The sequence below is a fragment of the Grammomys surdaster genome, unplaced genomic scaffold (genome assembly GCF_004785775.1).
Source record: "Grammomys surdaster isolate TR1022 unplaced genomic scaffold, NIH_TR_1.0 165, whole genome shotgun sequence".
Classification (NCBI taxonomy): domain Eukaryota; kingdom Metazoa; phylum Chordata; class Mammalia; order Rodentia; family Muridae; genus Grammomys; species Grammomys surdaster.
In genome coordinates this window covers 1,958,969-1,978,771 of record NW_021604613.1, presented here as the reverse complement: position 1 = coordinate 1,978,771, position 19,803 = coordinate 1,958,969, and the positions used below count along the sequence as shown (strand labels likewise).

Below are 19,803 nucleotides of genomic sequence, written 5' to 3'. Positions count from 1 at the left end.
GGCTGCTCGCAAGAGCATCTTGGCAGCCTTCCGGAAGTGGTGGGGAGCACCAGTAGCGCTCTAGCGTGAGGACCTACTGTGGCAGTCGCGGAACTCATCCTGTGACCTCCCAGGAGCTGGCGGTCGGTAAGCTCGAAGGCTCCCTGGAGCTGCCGCACGGCCCAGACAGCCTGCGGCAGAACGGGCTTCCGCTGCTTCAGGGGCTCGCGCTGTGCACCCCAGGAGGTGTCCGCAGGTGGTCGGCGCGCCGCGGAAGTGCCCCTGTGACTGGGGCGGTGGGACATTGCGGTGGGTGTGAGCGGATGGGGAAGGCCGGGGTAGGATAGTCTTTGTCTGCCGCAAACCTGCTGGGAGAGGTTTTCTCCTCTAGCATAAGTGGCAAGGTGAGGCTTTTTCCAGCAGGTTTTGGTTTTGGTTTTTAGTTATTTTACATTATGTGGGATGTTCGAAGTATTAACCTTTAAAAATGCATTATAGGTGTTGGGTTATTATAGAAGCAAATTTACCCGAGGCTTTCCCGTAGTGTAACATTCATCACTGCCTATTCCATAATCTTGAGAAGCCGAAAGAACATTACAGAAACATTTGCTTAGCAGGGTGAAATTCCTTTCTTCAAACACTGCAATAGAAAAGATTTTATGTATCTTTGAATGGGAGCTGAAATGTATTCTAGCACATTTCCTTCTCTCAGACAATACCCATTTCAGTTTCATTGTAACAAACTAAACTCAGACCTCCCAAAAACTGTATGCTCACGATAACTGAGGACTAATACTAGTTATTTAGTGTTTCTTCCTGAATGTAAAAGGAGAAGAAAGCCAATGGGGGCGGGGGGGGGGGACGAAAAGAAAAAATAAGTAGAGAGTTTGGCTAAAGAAATATTGAGAAAGATTTATGGCTTTAACCTAGTTGTGGCACAAATTTGAATCTTTAACCCTGTAATTTTTTTCATTGTACATCAACAGCTTGTTATTTCTAGGTTCACTATTCAAATGGGGGCACACAGTCAGACATTCATGGCTTATACATTTGTAATCCCTCTACTCTCTACTCGACAGGAGGATACCTGTGAGTTTAAGGACAGCCTGACCTACAGTGAGAGCTTGTTTCAAGAGAGAGGCAGATTAAAGAGGAAACAAAATGCTTTTGACCTCTGACTATGGTTAAGATGATGCATTACATGTTAGCCTCCTGCCACTCAGACTGGTTGGGTCAGTTCTGCTCCCCCTCCCCATCTTTTTAAAATACTATTTTATTAATGATTATCATACTTGGCAAAACTAGCCCCACAGAGAAATAAAAGTGGTATGTAGAAGGCTAATAAAAGGAAACAAAAAGATGACCTGAAAATACAAAATGGGCTAGATTACCACGGGAAGGGGTGGAGAGAGCAGGAGAGGGAGCAGAAATAACAGGGAATGCCCTTAAAACGTCCTGTAAGCATATATTGAAACATCACAGTGAAACCTGCTAACTTGAACAATTATATATTTAGCTCCTGGCTTTCCACTCTGCGTACATTTTATATATATGTAATTTTTTTTCTTTTTTAAAGGATTTTGAAATAGGGTATTGCTGTGTGGCCCAGGCTGACCTCAGATTTTGGCAAACCTTCTGAGTCTTGGTATTATAGAACTGAACCAACACACCTAGATCCAGTTTGAGCTTTCTTTCCTATTATTTTATCTAATTAAATTGACAGGCTAGAAAACAAGCTTTAGAAAAGGAAGCTATACAAAAATAAGCTATGTCTACCTAACAGTAGCAACAGCTACCTTTGATATGTTATTGCTTCCGCTGACATCTGTAGAAGGCACATTTTGGAGGTGTGTGTGTGTTCCATGTCAGAATGAGAAGGGGAGAAAATTGCAGTATTATTTTGTCGTGTCAGGATGTGGCTGTTTAGGTTTCCAGCTATGGCACTGTTGATTTATTTCTTTCCTACAGAGCAAACATGAATGTTGGAGTTGCCCACAGTGAGGTAAACCCCAATACTCGTGTAATGAACAGCCGTGGTATGTGGCTGACATATGCTTTGGGAGTTGGCCTGCTTCATATTGTATTACTCAGCATCCCCTTCTGCAGTGTTCCTGTTGCTTGGACCTTAACAAACGTAATACATAATCTGGTAAGAACTCCATCTTATTTTCAATATGGAGAGCTCTAAGGTTTTGTGTCAGGGAGTTAAGGAAAGAAGCAGTGCGACACTATTTAACGAATACAAAGCTTCAGGTTAGAAAGATGAGAAAAGTGGAGATAAGTTACTGGTGGTTCATAACAGCATGAAGGTATTTAATACATTGTAAATAAAACCTATAACTTAGTGATGTTTGGACAGCACACAGCTCTTCAGTACAGGGATTTGAACTTGGCTCTGTGAATGCCCAGCAAGCTCTGGACTGAAGTACACCTCCAACCTAACACTTAAGGATTTTGTTAACAACTCTATATTCTGTGCTATAAAAGTCACCTATTTAAAATGTACAGTACAGACCCATATTTGGCATTACAAAGATAAATACATGTATATAATTCAGTGGTTTGAGATAATGTGAGTTAATTTTGAAGAATTTTAATGTTGGTTAGGATTTTTTTCTTGTCACACTTTTGAACATTAGGCCTGTTTCTAACACTTTCCTTTTTTGCTATTTTAATTTCATTACACTTTCATTGTTTACCATTTTAATAAAAATTACATTATAATTTGGGTTATAAATTCACTTGAATACTTGAACATTAATTGTTTTTTGTTTAATTCAAGTCTAATAAAGATCTTTTGTTTGAATCCTTGCAAAGTTTTTCTAAATTGTTTAAGAATACTTTCTTTATTCAGTATAAACATTTTAACCTATGCTCTTTTCACTGTTTTATGGTACCTTAAATATTTCTTGTTGATTTTCATGCTCCTGTAAAACAATGTAATGTCCCTCTGACCTTTTCATGAGCAAAGAGCACTCCAGTAATAGCCATTCCAAGAGAGTTAGGTAGAAGCCTACAATGCCCGATGCAAAAAGGATGTGGCAACTTCTACATTGTGTTAATGCTTTTTTCTACGTATGCTTTATTTACTAGTTCACTATTAACATTAGCACTACAGATCGTTACAAACTTCATTGACTTCTGAGCATGTTATTCATCCTTGGAAATTGACTATTAGGAAGAGAACCCATCTAACACTGACAGTGGCTTTTCTTAACCTTTAAGTATTTACTAAAGTAGAATGGAAGGGGAACTGAACCCAGACTGAGTGTATGCTTTCTTATTAGAGCAGAACAGAAAGAAATAAAGAAAATGGGTTTATATATTAATATTTAACTTACATATGGAATGTTGATGTGGTTGATGATCAGGACACTGTGTTGGTAGAAATGATAAGTGTATACTTCTTCCACTTTAAGTGATAGACTCTGTATAACATTACTATTGCACTTTCTTGTTTAAAGAGTAGAATCACTGGGCATAGTTGCACACACCTTTTATTAGGGAGACAGAGGCCCGTGGATCTGTGTAAGTTCAAGGCCAGCTTGGTCTACCTAACAAGGTCTACATGGTCAGGAAAAGCAAGACTACAGGGGGGGGGGGGGAGAGGATTGAATATCTCGCCATGTTCCCCAGGATGGCCTTGAACTCCTTGGCTAGAGTAATCTTCCCATCTCATCTTCCCAAGTAAGTAGGACTAAAGGTTCATACCCACAGTACTTGGTGCACATTTTTAAATAGTAGTTTCTAGAAATGCTTGGCTAGAAACCTCCTAGTCACTTCCTTTTGACCAGAACTCTTATTTTGGCTTCTATGGGATCACTTTGTCCCAGGCATACCTCCTGGTTGTCTTCTCTCTTTCTTCCAGTAGAGTCTTCTTTTTATCCACACTTTAATATTAGTAATCTCCTGTGGTCCTTTTCTTTGATTCTCTTTATGCTGTATATTCTATCCAGATCATTCCACGAGCTGTATTTTCAGTTTCTATCTGTAGACTAATGCTTGTATTTAGATCACCTTACATTTGAGAACAAGCATATTAATGGGGCTTGTTGTTGTTCTGATTTAACCCTCACCACACCCCCGTCTGTTTCCAACTTCCCTCTAGGTCTCATCTTAAGGCTTTACTTGCCTGCCTGACCACTGAATTTCAAAGGTAAAACAATGTAATGTCCCTCTGACCTTTTCATGAGCAAAGAGGACTCCAGTAATAGCCATTCCAAGGGAGTTAGGTAGAAGCCTACAATACCCTATGCAAAAAAGATGTGGCAACTTCTACATTGTGTTAATGCTTTGTTCTATGTATGCTCTATTTGCTATTTCACTATTAACTTGCCTGTAGCATCATTTATGAGATAATTATCACAATGGTTTTCCTCTTCATATGCCTCATTTCTATCCTCTTCTATTCAGACTTGACTTAGAAATATTTTTTAAATGTGTATCTACACAAGGCCTATTTGTAAGTCCTTTGAGGATTCCACTTTGTGTTTATAGTAAAATCCCAAGCTCTTTGTGTGGCATAATTATTCTATTCACCTAGTCTCCAAACCAAATATAGGCTGTAGGCTTTGTTCTAGCGGTTTGGAAAAAACAATATTGCTGTTACCTTTTGCCTTGGCTTCAGTTTTTCTATTCCTCATTCTGCCTGGCTGATTTCTGTCCAACAAAACTACTCAGATCTCACCTCCTATACTAACTAATCTCTAGAACCCTCTGCGTTCGTTATATATTCATAGTAGTTTTGTAATTAGGAGCTTAATCTCAATTGCTCCTTTACTTTGGTGTTTGAAACAGGCTCTCACTCTGGCCCCAGGCTGGCCTTGAACTCTTGGCATTCATCCTGTTTCAGTTTTCCAAGATCCGCCACATCTGGCTTCTTTATATTTTAATCTCTGCATTCTCTGATGATATGTGATATGTGCATTCTCTGTGATATGTATATATATGTTTACTAAATACATATGTATATTATAGGTGCCATTTCCACTCCTGCCTTTCTTGTTTTGAAGTTGATTAAATTGAGATTGAGTCACAGTAGGCAACTATGAGCAAACAGTGGGTAGTGGCACAGTATAGGGAAACATGGTTTTCATTCATTATTCGTTCAGTACACCACAAAATAAAACAAAACTAAACTAAATTTAACCAACCACAGATATAGCAACTACAAGACTGTAATTTAAGGTTTCCATTAAAAAGAGTTCCCATTTTAGCCAACTGGAATGTGACACGTGAGGCTTTAAGCATGTGGAAATGGAGTTAATCACTGTGGTGCAGAAACCAAACTGCTCTTAAGAACCTACAGTGATTACCTTTAGTTGGTGCTACAGGCCATTCTTTTATTATTTTAATATATTTGATTTTCATGTGTGTGTCTGTGTGTTCACACATACATTCAGGTATCTGTGAAGACCAGAAGAGAGTGTCAGATCCCCTGGGTGTTACAGGCAGTTGTGAGCTGCCTAACATGGGATCTGAGAACCCAACCTTGGTCCTCTAAAAGAGCAACAAGTATTCCTAACTGCTGAGGGGTTTTATACACACACACACACACACACACACACACACACACACACACACACATAAAAATAAGTAATTCCTCTTGCCCCACTATAGTTCATTCTTGAAGATTGTGTTAATACTTCACAGAATTATCATCCCAGCTATAAAATGAATGATAGTCTCTGAGTCAATAGCTCTTAAGTGCTAGTACACCAAACATGTATTTTCTTTTTCTAATTATTTTGGTTTGTGAATAATAGTCATCAATACTATTGTATAAAAGCTTCTAAAAGTGAGCACATCAAAAGAAAAGATATAGTCAGTAAAAATGTTATTTTGTGTGATTATGTGCATGTTGTGTGCACATTGCTGGGAATTGATTGGAGTGTCATACATGCTAGTCGTACACTGCCGTAGAGCTAACTATACTCAAGTACAGATTTTATCTTTTCTATTGAAAATGATAAACTTTTGAGTATCTCATTTTAAACACTAGTGAGAGCAATGTGGTTTGAAGAAAACAGCAAAAAGATGGTTCTTTTCCTGGATTCTAAGAAAGAATGTGTTGTAGAATAGTTCGTTTTTCTTATAAAACAATAATAATTTATCAAAGTATTTTTGATACTTTGTTATAAAACTACACCCACATTAAATAAAATCATTTATATCATTTATTAACCACTGCAAAGGACTCTGAGAACATTTTTATGTTTCATGAGTTTTAATTTGTTTTCTCAATCTGTCTCTTGAGTTGATTTTTTGTTCTTAAAATAACTGTTAGACAATTTGTTTCTGGTTTCAACTTTATGAAAAAACTTTCTGGATTTTAGTTTTTCGTGCTTGAGTTAGAACCTGGGGTGTTCTTTGTCCTAAGCATGCCAGGTGCTTCACCACCAAACCATACCCTAGCTTTATAGAAGCTTTACTGATGAGTGATCTTTATAACAAAATCTACCCATTTTAAACATGTAGTTGAATTAAATTTTTAAATTTTTTTCTAGGAATTGCATACTTGAATACTATATTTATACTATTTCCACCTTTTTCCCCTCCAACCCGTCCATTATCCACCCCCCACAACTCTCTCAAATTCACAACCTCTTGTTATTGTTGCATATACATATATGTGTATATAAGTACAACCTCCTGGGTCCATTTAGTGTTCCTCGTATGTGTATGTGTTGGGATCGGATAATTGATCAGAGGGCTCATGCCTGGAAAGGACTGAGGCTTCTTCCCTGCCTTAGACCATTTATGTTCCTGGATGAAGGACACACACAGCCTTTATATTTTTAATATGCCTTAGGCAGCACAGTAGCTGGGCAGGTGCCTACCCTCCATGCTGTTAGAATCTGCTTTCCTGTCAATAATGCCAGATTATCACATACTATTTGCTGTGTTCCGTCTTGGCTGCTCTTTACCCATTTGGGCAGCCCTCTGGGCCACATTCTCCTGGCACTCAGTCCATGGCAGCTCTCCTTCTCCTTCCTGCATATTCTTCTTCCATGACAGCCTCTCTCTGCCCCTTCACTCCTTTCTCTTCAAGCCTGTAAACCTCAACCCAACCTATGTCTCTTCTGCCCAGCTATTGAGTATTGGCATCTTTATTCATCAATCAGAATTAAACATGGGGACAGGGTCCCAGGGGCTACATGGAGACTCTTAGGTCCTGAGGGCTAGACAATAAAAGACAAAACCTCAACACTATCCATGTTGGCATATCAACTACTGTTACATTGTTTAGGCAATAATACTATTGAGAGCTCATGAGTGCAGCTTCTCTGTTATGTATAGAAGATACTATCTTACAACAGGTATCCTGGACTCTGACTCTTATACTCTTTCCACATCCTCTGCTGCAGTGTTTTCTGAATTAACTTAGTGTAGGGATTGTGTTACAGATGTTGGATAACCCACAATCAGTTGTTCTCTGCATTTTAACCAGATGTGGATTTGTGTAATGGTCTCTGCTGCAAAAGGGAGCTTATTTGATAAAGTGAGAGTTATACTTAATATGGGTATAAAAGGAGAAGAATGCAGTTAGACATTTCTCTGCTTTAGGAAAGTGACAGTAGTAGGTTTTCTAGAGTCTAAGACCTAACCCGTCAAAAATGCTTCCAGGTCAGTTCCAGCTGGATTCCTCCAAGTCCTTTATCTGAAATGTGTAGTGTATTCAGCAATGGGATCGTTAAAGGTTCTGGGAGGTAGCAAAGGTCAGTAGTAAAGGTTCTTGAACATTCTTGACCAACACCTTAAAGGGCGATTTCCCATGACTGCAACCGGAGTTTTGATAGGCAGTTTATAACTCTTGGAAGGAACATTATCACCCCAAATAGCAGAACTAGTTCTTAATTTTTGAGAGGTTATAAACTCTTGAGAATTTGAAGGAAACAATTTGTGTTTCAATGTTCCTTTCAGTGTTTGTAGAAATGGCTTTTTGGCATTGATAATATTAACACACCTTGGCTTAATATTGTCTTCCAGTGTGTCCAATAATTGGTCTGTTCTAGGTCTTACTCCTCAGGTATTAGGGCCAGTGGAAAACAAACATGCAAATAACAGACCATTACACTCAGAAAAGGGCTGACGTCTATGCATGCACCTAAATGGGAGGTCTGTTACTGAAGGGTTACTAAGAATTTGTCACTGAAGTTGAACCATCATAGATGAGGGAATTGAAATGATATCATCAAAGCTTGAACCTAAGCAAGAAAGGGTTCATACACTCTCGGAGTATTCTGGCTATGAGTTGTATAGTGGTTTCTGCCCTACCTCTCATTACTTAGACTCTTTTTTGTCTCACCAGCCCTCAGAAGAGGACTTTCCCAGGCTAGAGATACATCTTGTTCAGTTTCATATAGGTTTTCTACACATAAGCCACTCACTAAATGTCTGTTAAGTACTTTGAAATATATATGCTTTCTACAATAACTTAGGTATTGTTGCATAAATTTACTGACAAATTACCTTTTTTACACACTTTCGATGAATTTTTTAATCGGTGTACAAAATAATGGGTTTCATTATGACATCTGGCATACAAATACTAATGCCTTGTCCATACTATCCCACCCCATACCACTGCAACCATCCACTTTCTCCCCTAACAGCCCTTTGATTCTTTGATGTCATATATATGTTTCTAAATCTACACTTCACATATGAGAGAAAATATGCATGTTTTATCATTTCTACCCATCCTCTTGTAGTAGCCCTCTTTCATCCCCTCCTCCCTCTCAATCCTTCCTCTTCCCTCATATTCTTCCCACTGCATTCATGTCCTTTGTGTGCAAATATGCTTAGAGCTAGATTTTGTATATTAGAAAATGTGATATTTTATCTTCCTCTTGTTGCCCTCTTGTTATCCCTTCCCTTTTACAATTTATCTTCTGTTTTGTCTTATTATTACTCTGTTGATGAGCATTTAGGCTGGTTCCTTGCTGTTGTGAAGAGTGCAGTAATAAATATAGTTATAGTATGTGTTAACATTCATATTTGTTTAATGAACATGTTCCTGTTGATTGCCCATGTACTGGTTTTCACCAAATGAAACATACCCCAGAAAGTTTTATACTTCATAGATACTGAACATAATTTTTCACTATTTTATGAAAACCTAACTTGTTAGTTTAAATCATACTCTTTCACAAATAGCCTAGAACCATCATGATGCTTAATTGTAAGAATGAACTCTCCATTTGATTCCCTTTGTTATTTGCTTTTCAGGGGATGTATGTATTTTTGCATGCTGTAAAAGGAACACCTTTTGAGACTCCTGATCAGGGTAGAGCAAGGCTCCTAACTCACTGGGAACAGCTCGACTATGGAGTACAGTTTACATCTTCTCGGAAGTTTTTCACAATTTCTCCAATAATTCTGTAAGTGGTAGAAGTGTTCAGAGATAATGGATTGGATAAGAGAATAGTGTTTATTTATCAGATTTAATTGACTTGTATTAAGAACTTTATCAGCAAGTAGCGGCAATAAGTAGTCATAAAGTACAGGCACAATTTTTAACAAGATGTTAAGAAACCAGTTTTTACTTGACTCAGTATAGATAGAGGCACTACTATCATCAGTGAATATAACATTCTAACATACACAAATAAAAACATTTGTGTCTTTGTTTCTTCTAAGGAAATTATGAGTACACTATTATTTTATATCATTTATTGAAAAAAATCATCGTAAAGAATGATTTGCTGGTGGTAATTGTATTGGCTACTCATCTATTCAGATAGCTCAGTTCAAGCTCCTTGAGAAAAGAGTGCTTTAGGAAAAGTAGAGGTCAGACCTTTAGTTGTAATACTGACCTGGATTGAATCCTGTACCATCCATTCACCTCGGTTTGCTTGTATATAGGATTCTGACAAGGGCTGGGATGAAGCTCAGTGGGAGAAGGCTTGTCCAGCATGCACAGGATGTTGAGTCTGATCCACGGCACCACATAAAACCGGCATGATGGTGCACACTTGCACTCCCAGCTCTCAGGAGGTCAAGGCAGGAAGTTCAAGAACTTGGCCATGTCTGTGCAGCTAGTTGAAGGCTATCCTGGGCTATATAGAACTTTTCTCAGTGCCCCACACCCCACCCCTCCCCTTAAAATCAATCTGATGGTAACTGACTTAGTGGTGCTTGAGTCTCTAAAAACAAGTCAAATACACTATACAGCTATTGGAATCTGGTGTCTGCTTTCCTCCCAATACCTACATCATTATTCCCTGCATTTGAATATTTTATTCCTAACTCAATTTTTACCTGTTTTTATGCTTTGCTCAAATTGATTCTACATGAAATACCATCTCCTTTTTTCTCCCTTGACTCTATATAGGTATAATTGAGAAATAAATACATATTTTCCCCTTTTAAGAGTTCATACGTACATAGATTGCTTTTAATATGACACTCAATAGCTTGTACATAATATATATCACACATCACTTAATTTTAACACTATACAATATAGCTTCATACATAATACAACATCTATGATAGTATCAGTGTAGTCTGGATTAGGTGAGAAGACTTTGTGAGAGAGGTAAGTTTTTGATAGATATATTCACAGTAAGGACATTTTCTTTTCTTTTTTTTTTTTTTTCTTTCTTTATTGCTAGGTACAACATATAAATACATAAAAAGCAAGAACTAGAGCTTCTCTTAGGCTTCAAAAACAAAAGCAAAGGGGGCTTAAAGCCTTTTTTCAGAAAGTGTAAAACATGAGAGTGCTCAGACCAAGGGCGATAACTGCAGGCTAGACGCAGCAGGAGCTGGACAAGCACTGCTTCTCTTCCAGAATCTGCACCTCGCAGTCTTTACCAGCAGGTGGATGCTGTACTGGGAAACTACGCAAACAGCACTCTGCTCCGACAGGGAGAGGAAACAGTCATGAAAGCTCCTTCTTCCTGCTCCACACTGATGAAAAGCACATCATCTCTCTCCAGCTTTCCTGGGCATGATGCCCCATATTTGACATTTACTGAACCTGTCCAACTCGGTCCCTAACCAAAGCCAGAAGTTGCCCAAAGTTTTCTGGGGAGGGGAAGAGGCTAGTGTGATACCAAACAGATCTTTATTTGAAGTCATCATTGGTGCCGTTTCTTGCTGTTTATTTGTCTGCTAGCCTGTTCTTCCAGTTGCATGGTCAGGTGCAAGGCCTTGATGACCTCTCGAAGGGCTGAGAACTGCTCAGCCTGCTTAGCCTGCTGTGTCAGGGCAGATTCTGCCTTGTTCACAAAGGTCTTCAAGTCATAGTCTGGCTGATCCGTCATCTCAGAGAGCTCAAGCCAGTCTGGTCCTTGCTGTATGATCTCCCTGAGCTCTTCCATGGCCCTCTCTTCCAGCTCCCTGATCTGAGTCATGGCTTCATTAAAGCTGGACATCTGGGAAGACAGCTCCTCTTCTTCATTGCCAGCCAGAGAGGTCCCATTAGAGCTGGCTTTCATCTCTTCTGTTTCCATCTGAACTGGCTGCTCTCCACTGGGCCCACTGTGGGGACTCAGCTCCTTGACTCTGTCTGCGTATCTCAGAATGTTTAAAGTGTATTCACAGGAGCTTATGCCTGGTGAGATCATGGCAATCATGCACGTCCTTGAGTTCTACCCAATGAACGAGTCCCTCAGCACCTGTGTCAGCTTGCTCTCACGGAATGGGGTATGAGCCTTGTTCTGTCCCAACGCCCGGATGCACTTCTTAAGAGCCAGGAGCGACTTGTTAATTTTTGCTCCCTCCATGCAAGTCTGCCGGTCAGCACTAGATGTGTCAGTCCCTCCTTCATTCCCTGCCAGATCCACCAAAGAGAATTTCCCTTTAGCTCAAAGAAGAATCTGGAAGCGTGCGTGGGAGCTTGAGGAATTGGAGTTGGCAAATGTTTGTCCAGAAGTCATGCAGGCGCTGCCCATGTTGATCATCTTGATGACATCATCAGCACAGGTAACCAGGTACTCCAGCAGTCCCACAACCTGCACTTGCTGTTTGCTGTCCTCCAAGACACGTAGCTTGGCCTTTTTGTTGAGGAGATCAAACACCTTCCTGTTGTAGATCTCGAAGAATGTCACATAAACCTCCAGGTTTAATTTCCGGTATTGAGGCTGACTCTTTAGGAGGAAGACATCCTGAGAGCCATTGCAAAGATCCCTTTAGATGCATTACCAGACAGGTCTCCACCCATTGTATGTGTCTTCCCACTGCCTGTCTGTCCATAGGCAAAGCATGTTGCTTTTCCCCCTTCAAAAATTGTCAGTACCAGTGGCCTTGCTGTGAACCTGTAGACAACTTCGTTGGATGCTGTTTCATCAAAGGCAAAGGCAAAGCAGAAAGCCTGGTTCTCCAGGTACTTCGTCAAGTCCACTCTTAGCTTAGGTTCATGCACCAGGAGGAGACACTTGCTGGGAACAGAAATCACATAGATTTCTTTCTTGGCCAGCCCTTGTTTACTCAATGTGCACTTCCTGACACAGACACAGATCCTGTGCTCTTCAATTGGGTCCGTCACAGTAAGTGGGTTACATTCCATAGTAAACCGAAACTCTTTAATCATCCTGGCAAATTCCCAGTTTGGAAAGCTGTTGTCATATTCCTGAGCTCATATGATTCTTATCTCAGAGTTCTGGGCCCCCTTCTCTTCACACTTGTTCTTCATTTTCTCCATCTCCTTCACAATCCTTCAGTTTGGATTTCCTCCTGAATTCCCAGGGTTTGCAGAGGAAGTGCTTTAGGTGGAGTGGACCTGCTCTTCTGCCTCCTCACTGACCATCGACAGTGGTAATTCTGTCACTTGGTGCAGGAGGGCCTAGGGTGGCCTGTAGGACCGGGAAACTGCTTGCAAGAGTTTGTAGGCATAGACAGCTCCACCTCCATTTCATTCTCCTGAGCAGGGATTCGAACTTCTGAGACAGTAGACATGCGAGTGGAACGGCTTTGAAGTCCTTCTTTTGGAGCTGGAATTTTGGAGTTGACCGATTTACGTTTTTGCTTCGGGTCTAACTTCTGAGACAGTAGACATGCGAGTGGAACGGCTTTGAAGTCCTTCTTTTGGAGCTGGAATTTTGGAGTTGACCGATTTACGTTTTTGCTTCGGGACGGTTACGTTTTCCTGCAGTGGCAGACTGTCCTTCGGTCGTAAGGGAAGAAGCTGTAAGAGCTCTGGGTTTATTGCAGCCACATCATCAATATCAATCTCTGCCCTTTGTGGCTCCTCCTTCAGTTCATTCCACCGAAACACAGGATTTCTCCAAGTTTACTGTGCTTATATTAGCTCTGTGAGTTAAGCCATTGCTGCGTTGAATATTGATGGAGAGACCAGGAACCAATCGTGTGTGAAGCAACTCCATGGACTCGGGAACAGCAACGGGTAAAACAAATGCAAGAAGCTGGGAAACCAGGACACTGCCGATACGGTGCTGTGCTCGTAAGGACATTTTCAAGAGAAAGGATCATAAAGGAATAACTGTTTCGTTCAAATTTTTGAATTTTGTGGAAATGAGTTTTGTCACATGTAAAAATAATGTGTCTATAATCTAACAGAAGTAAATGTAACAATAGGCATAAAGGCTAGACAGTCCTAACTGCGAGTTTGGCCTCTATTGGTTTTAAGCTATATGATAGTGGCCTTGCACATGCTAGAGAGACAATACAATTAGAACACTTCTCAGCCCCTTGTGGGGTCCTGGGGTTTTGTTTTGGCCACTTTCTTTCCTCATCTATAAAACATAGATTATAGTGTAATAGACATGAAAATACTTGACATATGATGAATTTTCAATTGGCAATGTACCAAAAAGTCAGCCAAGATCTATCTATATATAGTCTTCCTGGTTTTCAAAATATTATTTTGACCCAAAGTTACTATTTCAAATATTCTGATTGAATTCTTTATATAATTAAAGAAGTAACTTTGAAGCCATCTATCATAGTATAGATTTTCTTTCTTGTTCCTTTTGTGGCACTGGAGATGAGATCCAAGGCATCCTGTAGACTAAGTCAGTTTAATCACCAGCCCTGATCATTTTCAAAAGTGCTTTTATATTTGCTTTAATTTCTACATGGTATTACCACAGATTTTTGGATAAAGAAACAGACTCAAGCCAGCTAGGGTGGCACATCCTTATCCCAGTACTATGGAAGCAGATGGGTTTGAGGACAGCCTGTCTATGTATCAAGTTCTAGGCCAGCCAGAACTACTTAGACCCCATCTCAAAAGAAACAAATTCAAATATGTTACATTGGCAAAGATCTTATGGCTATATTGAATCGAGCCTGGATTAAACTGAAACTTCTGTCTTCTGTTGCACGCCTATTTCATATACCTTAGCAAATAAACTGTTTTACACTGATTCTGCCCAGTACTCCATTTCCTCAGAGAGTCATCTAGGTTATGAGTTGGGTATTTTCCATGTACTGTACACGATGTTAGTAATTTTTATTACAAGAAAGTACAGTAAGGTGAAAACATGCCAAGATGTATCTTATTATAAGTTAAACTGGTATTAGCAACAAGTCAGTTGGCTTACTGAATACAGTGACTAAAGCCATTTTGTTCAGTGATGAAAGTGTACTTGAAAACAGTTTTCAAGTATATAAAAGCATGAAGAAAGATTTTGCAGTAAAAATTGAGAAATTGGAGCTGTAGAGATTGCTCACCAGTTAAAATCACTGGCTGTTCTTCCAAAGGACCTGAGTTCAATTCCCAGCACCCTTATGGCAGCTCACAGCTGTCTGAAATTCCATTTTTGGTGGCTTTCTCTGTCCTCTGCAGGCACCAAGCTTACACATACAGATATGGTACAGGTATATACATACAGGTAAAACATTCATACACATAAAATGCTTTTTTAATTGAGAAATATGGTTTAAGTGAAGTCTATACAATTAATTATGTTAGAAAATTCTGAAAAAGGTGTGTACAGTTTTTTGACATATTTTCATTTGTGGAGGCAGCTGTTCTTTCTTACCCAAAACTTGTTTCCTGAGATAAAGCTAGAGGAAAAGATCTTCCTACATCCTATAATAGCAAAACAGATGGGATTTTCACCTGAATCTTTCAAGTTTCCAGATAGACTGGTTGTAGAATGCTCTGTGATAGCAAGATGATCATAGCATCATAACTGAATGTGTATTTCTTTCAAAGATGCTAATTTCTGCATGTGCGAAAGCTAGTTTCCAATGCTCTGCACTAGTTGTGTATGACCTACACTTGAAATCTCATAGGCATGTGAAATGTATTTGAAAGCCATCTGCTCTTGATGACACCAAACATCAGTGTGCTCCTGTATACATTGCAGAAATGTAAGACATGCACCTTAATTTTTAAATCTCAAAAGGTTTCATTTTATATTAGTATCAAAATGATTTTATTTTAGGCATTTGTGTTTATTCACCCCTTTTAATAATATTTTTCAATTCTAGGTAATTTCATTTTGGGATTCTATGTGTATTCTAACTTTTTATCTCTGCAGATACTTTCTGGCAAGTTTCTATACGAAGTATGATTCAACTCACTTCATCCTAAACACAGCTTCTCTCCTGAGTGTACTTATTCCCAAAATGCCACAGCTGCATGGTGTTCGGATCTTTGGAATTAATAAGTATTGAAATGTTTTTGCAACTGAACAGAACTGTTAAGAGTTACTTGGGTTTCCTGTAACGAAAAGAATAGTTTATGAACTGCAGTATTTCTGTGATAATGTGAAATAAGAGGTATTTACATTGGAGGGCCAAGTACTGTTCCTTCATAAGCTGTCTTGAAGTACAGAACTCTACTTAAGGATGCCTCTGTCTAATGTGCTTGGTATATTTTTGAGAGGCTTTACAGGCAGGCTGGGCAGGCCCAGCTTATAAGCTGATGGTAGTACAATGAGGGTACCGTAACTAAATCCAAGGAAATGTGGGATTTGTAAGAAACTAGGTTCCAGCTTATAGTGAGCAGGCATTATGTTAGGGAAAGACCATTCCAATCATTCGTTCATAGTCAGTTTTAGCAGACTTCTAGAAAGCAGAATCACCTGTATACATGTTTTTATTACTGTACACAGTCTACTTTATATGACATACACCCTCTTGTTTTGTATAAGCCCCTTCCTAATATGTGTGCTCTTGGTTTTCTGGCTTAGTATTGTGCATTGATAAATGAGGTAATGTTTGCATTTATTGCATAACAAGGTTTGTGAGGGTTTGTCTTCATTTCTCACTCTAAGAGAAGAAGATAGGCAGGCATCTTACAGTCAAAGCTCTGAGTCAATAAAGCTCTTAGTCAATATGCTCATTTTGGAACAAAGTAGGTTTTACTGCTTTTCCAGAAGCAAAGCTGCTAAACCAATTAAGAGAATAACTTATTTCAAGTACTTCAGGTCTTGAGTAGCTGAAAAGTATTGTTTAGTTGTGCAAGTTGGTAAAGTATCATTCTTTAGAAAAGGAAAGGCATCATGGAGCCAGCTGATGTGGGCAGACCTAAGTAATGGATTCTTTGCCAGCAGAGCTGAAGTAACTGATAACATTGTTTGCTCTTAGTCTCTTGCTCTCAATCCCCACAGTTTGGTTTGCCCATTAATATTTCCTTTAAATGTGTGAGTCTTAGTGTAGATGACCCAAAATGGTACCTATATTCACAGCAACAACTATATTGAATTCTTGTGACTTGGGGAAGCTTCCTATAGTTGCTAGCATTAATTGTATGAAAAGAAGTAAATACCTTTCTAAAATGGCATAAAGCTAAGAAACTCAGTAACATAAGACTAAAGACAGTTGTAGACCAACTTATAAATCAATTGTGGCAGTAAACAGACCTAAGGGTAGTGATCATTGTTTCATATTTCAAAAGTACTGAATTTAGAAATCAGTTGTTTAATACTATCTTTGTATGTTTGTCTTTTCTTGTGTATTTTTAAATAACTGGTAATTGACACTTTAATAAAAGGTTTTTCCTTGGTGTAAGATTATTTTAAGTTATTTATTTTAAGTTATTATTTTAAGTTAAGATTATTTCCAAGACAGTCATCACAACTACACTGACACCAGATTTATAAAATTAGCTAAAAATGTTCCTCTGTTTAATTACATTTTTTTTCTCTTTTCTTTCCTTTTCTTTTTTTTTTTAAGACAAGGTCTCTGTTGTAGCTCTGACTGTCCTAGAACTTGCTCTGTAGACCAGGCTGGCCTCAGACTCAGAGAGATTCTTTGCCTCCTGAGTGCTGGAATTAAAGGCACCAGCCCAGTTGAACTTCATTTTTGAAAGCTTGTATTTTTTTTCTTCCCATTTTCTGTACTTTCTACTCTCAATGCTTTAAGAAATATTTACTCATAGCCATATGAGGGCTTACTCAGTTATGCTCTTCTAGTCCTACAGAGTTTGTAAACAAGAAAAACTTGTGCCTTCTGTAGAGGTGCTTACAGGTACTCAAGGAAGTGAGGAATACCATGGAGGAAATGGCACGGGATGAGTGGACATTAACATGTGGCAGTCCTGCTTCACCTGAGACAGCATTTGAATACCTCTGAATACTGCTAAATAAGAGGTGGAAAGTACAGCATTCTAGAAAAGATTGCCAGGAAGAGTAGTAACAGATGTTGAGATTCTTGAACACCAGAAATGTGTTTCAGGAAGCTCAAGAAAGCCACTGGCACAGGGAAACGAGAAAGGAGAACGGCAGCCAGTGAGGTCTGAGCAGTAAAGCATGGTCACACTGTGGAGAAAATTTAAGAAGGCCCCCACAGCGACGCAAGCCCCAGAGGGGCTTCTGCCACCGTGGCGGGTCACACATTCGGGAGGAAACCCTATGGTTCCAGCGGCCTGGGGGCCTTGGCGGCGGCAGGCCCCAGTAACACAAGGAAGTCCTTGGTTCCAAAAAGGTTTATTGCCATGGCGGATAATAATAGATGGATCTAGGCATACCCCTAAAAACTCAGGGCAGTCCCGAGTTATATAGGGAGGGAGAAAGGGGGAGGATCTGGGGGAGGCATGTTTAATTTGCTCTGCCCTCTGGCCTTCATTAGTATGTAAATCCCTAGGGCCTGAGGCCTATAGCCTGGCCTATGTAGTAATTCTATGGAGACTGTGACCGCTTTTTCAGGATCCTGGGTTCTGGGGGTGTCGAACTCCTGCCGGTTCTCATGTAGAATCTCGCCCAGAATCTACAGAGTCTCGGAGTTCTAGACACCTGATCCACCATGATCCAGGATACCCTTACGCAGTCCCACAGTCACACCAGGTTCAAAATTACCAAAATAGGTGGCTTTCCTCTCAGTGTGAAAAAGTTACACAAAAGATGAAAGGGATTCATTTTATTTACAGCTCACTGACTGCTGTTGAAAATAAACTGAGAATAAAAAACAGAATAATTAGGAAGCTACTGCGGCCAAACAGTAGTTCAGACTAATCAGTAGCATGTAAAATGGTAAGTGGTCAAATTTACACTTTGTGGATGAGACACTGATGAATGTTGGTTAAAGAAGAAAATGAATCGATTCAGTAATTTAGTTGAATGGTTGTGTTAAACCTGAAAAATGCCAGTTTCATAAATGTATACTTTAATTATTTGGGACATAACTCCCCAATCTGGATTTGGTGGCACATGCCTATAACCTCAGCACTTGCCAGGATAGGGGAGGAGGGCTGCTTGCTGAGAGTGCAAGGCCACACTGTCATAATAACAATAAAACCTAGTTAAATCTATTGAAGTCAGGAGACATTCTGGCAACTTCTATGTAAGTACTAAATGAGCCACTAATTTCAGCATTCATCAGTAGATATTTTAAAGATTGTAATTATGATGGTGGGGGATTGTACAGGAGGGTAGTGCCTGCAGAGGCCAGTACAGGGTGTTCCATCTCCTGAAGCTTGAGTTTGTGTGATTCAGCAGTTCTGCTTTGTGGAATGGTGTGGATATAAAATGTTCTTCCAAAGGTCAGTGCTAAAGGCTTGATTGCCATGCAAGATGTTCTTAGGAGACAGAGCCTATTCAGAGTAGGCCCCTGGGGTCCCATCTCCTGTCTCCAGACCAGTTCTCCTTATTTGTTATTTCTCAGCTCCCATCATGGTTCTCCACCTGATTACAGGCCTAAAAGCAATGGAATCAGCATACATAAACTCAAGTGTCAGACATGGTGAGCCAAAACAACTTTTCATCCTTGGAAAGTGTTCTTTGTGACAGCAGTGAAAAGCTTACTAACAAAGTATATATCTGAAAGAAATAAAAGCAGGAACGTGGATGCACGAACATACGTGTTCACAGCAGCATTCTTCACAATAGCCACAAGATAGAAGCAGTCCACATGCCCATATCAAAAGATGAATGGATAAAATAACACATGTGTACAGTGACGGGAATTTTGATATATGGTAGACAACAGGTTAACCTCAAAGACACTATGAAATAGTTACAATATGACAAATGTGGTTATGATTTCCACTTACATTCATAAAGACAAAGGAGGATAGTTGTTGCCAAGATTCAAGTATTAATGTTTACCAGCTAGTAAATTTTAGTTTGGGAAGATGAATTTTGGATATCAGTGGTAGTTAAGAGTATAGACCAATGAGCCTGGCAGTGGTGGCACACGCCTTTAGTGCCAGCACTTGGGAGGCAGAGGCAGGCAGATTTCAGAGTTGGAGGCCAGACTGGTCTACAGAGTGAGTTCCAGGACAGCCAGGGCTACACAGAGAAACCCTGTCTCAAAAAAACAAAAACAAAAAAGAAAGAGTATAGAACAATGAGAGTTCTTCAGACCATGCATGCTCTGTTTTGCCATAAGAAGATAACCTGAAAGACAAGTTGTAAAGTAAGTATCATACCTCAGCAAACAAAACATAAGAAAAAAAAATCTTCC

At 39.6% G+C, this 19,803-nt stretch overlaps 1 protein-coding gene and 1 pseudogene across 3 annotated transcripts; one reads left to right on the top strand and one right to left on the bottom strand.

Annotated features, from left to right (window-relative positions):
- Window positions 1-30: 30 nt before the first annotated feature.
- Window positions 31-16,916, top strand: Ormdl1 (ORMDL sphingolipid biosynthesis regulator 1). Of its 3 annotated transcripts, none has more exons than XM_028765758.1 (4): window positions 31-126; window positions 1,948-2,128; window positions 9,211-9,362; window positions 15,438-16,916. In XM_028765758.1, exons 2-4 carry the CDS (start codon window positions 1,955-1,957, stop codon window positions 15,571-15,573), a joined length of 462 nt encoding a protein of 153 aa, XP_028621591.1. In that variant the 5' UTR covers window positions 31-126; window positions 1,948-1,954; the 3' UTR covers window positions 15,574-16,916. The 3 variants fall into 3 exon arrangements, with proteins under 3 accessions (XP_028621591.1, XP_028621593.1, XP_028621592.1); XM_028765760.1 differs by lacking the exon at window positions 15,438-16,916 and adding an exon at window positions 9,847-10,592 and having other exon boundaries at window positions 41-126; XM_028765759.1 differs by lacking the exon at window positions 31-126 and adding an exon at window positions 159-288.
- Window positions 11,067-13,313, bottom strand: LOC114619831 (annotated as a pseudogene).
- Window positions 16,917-19,803: the final 2,887 nt, after the last annotated feature.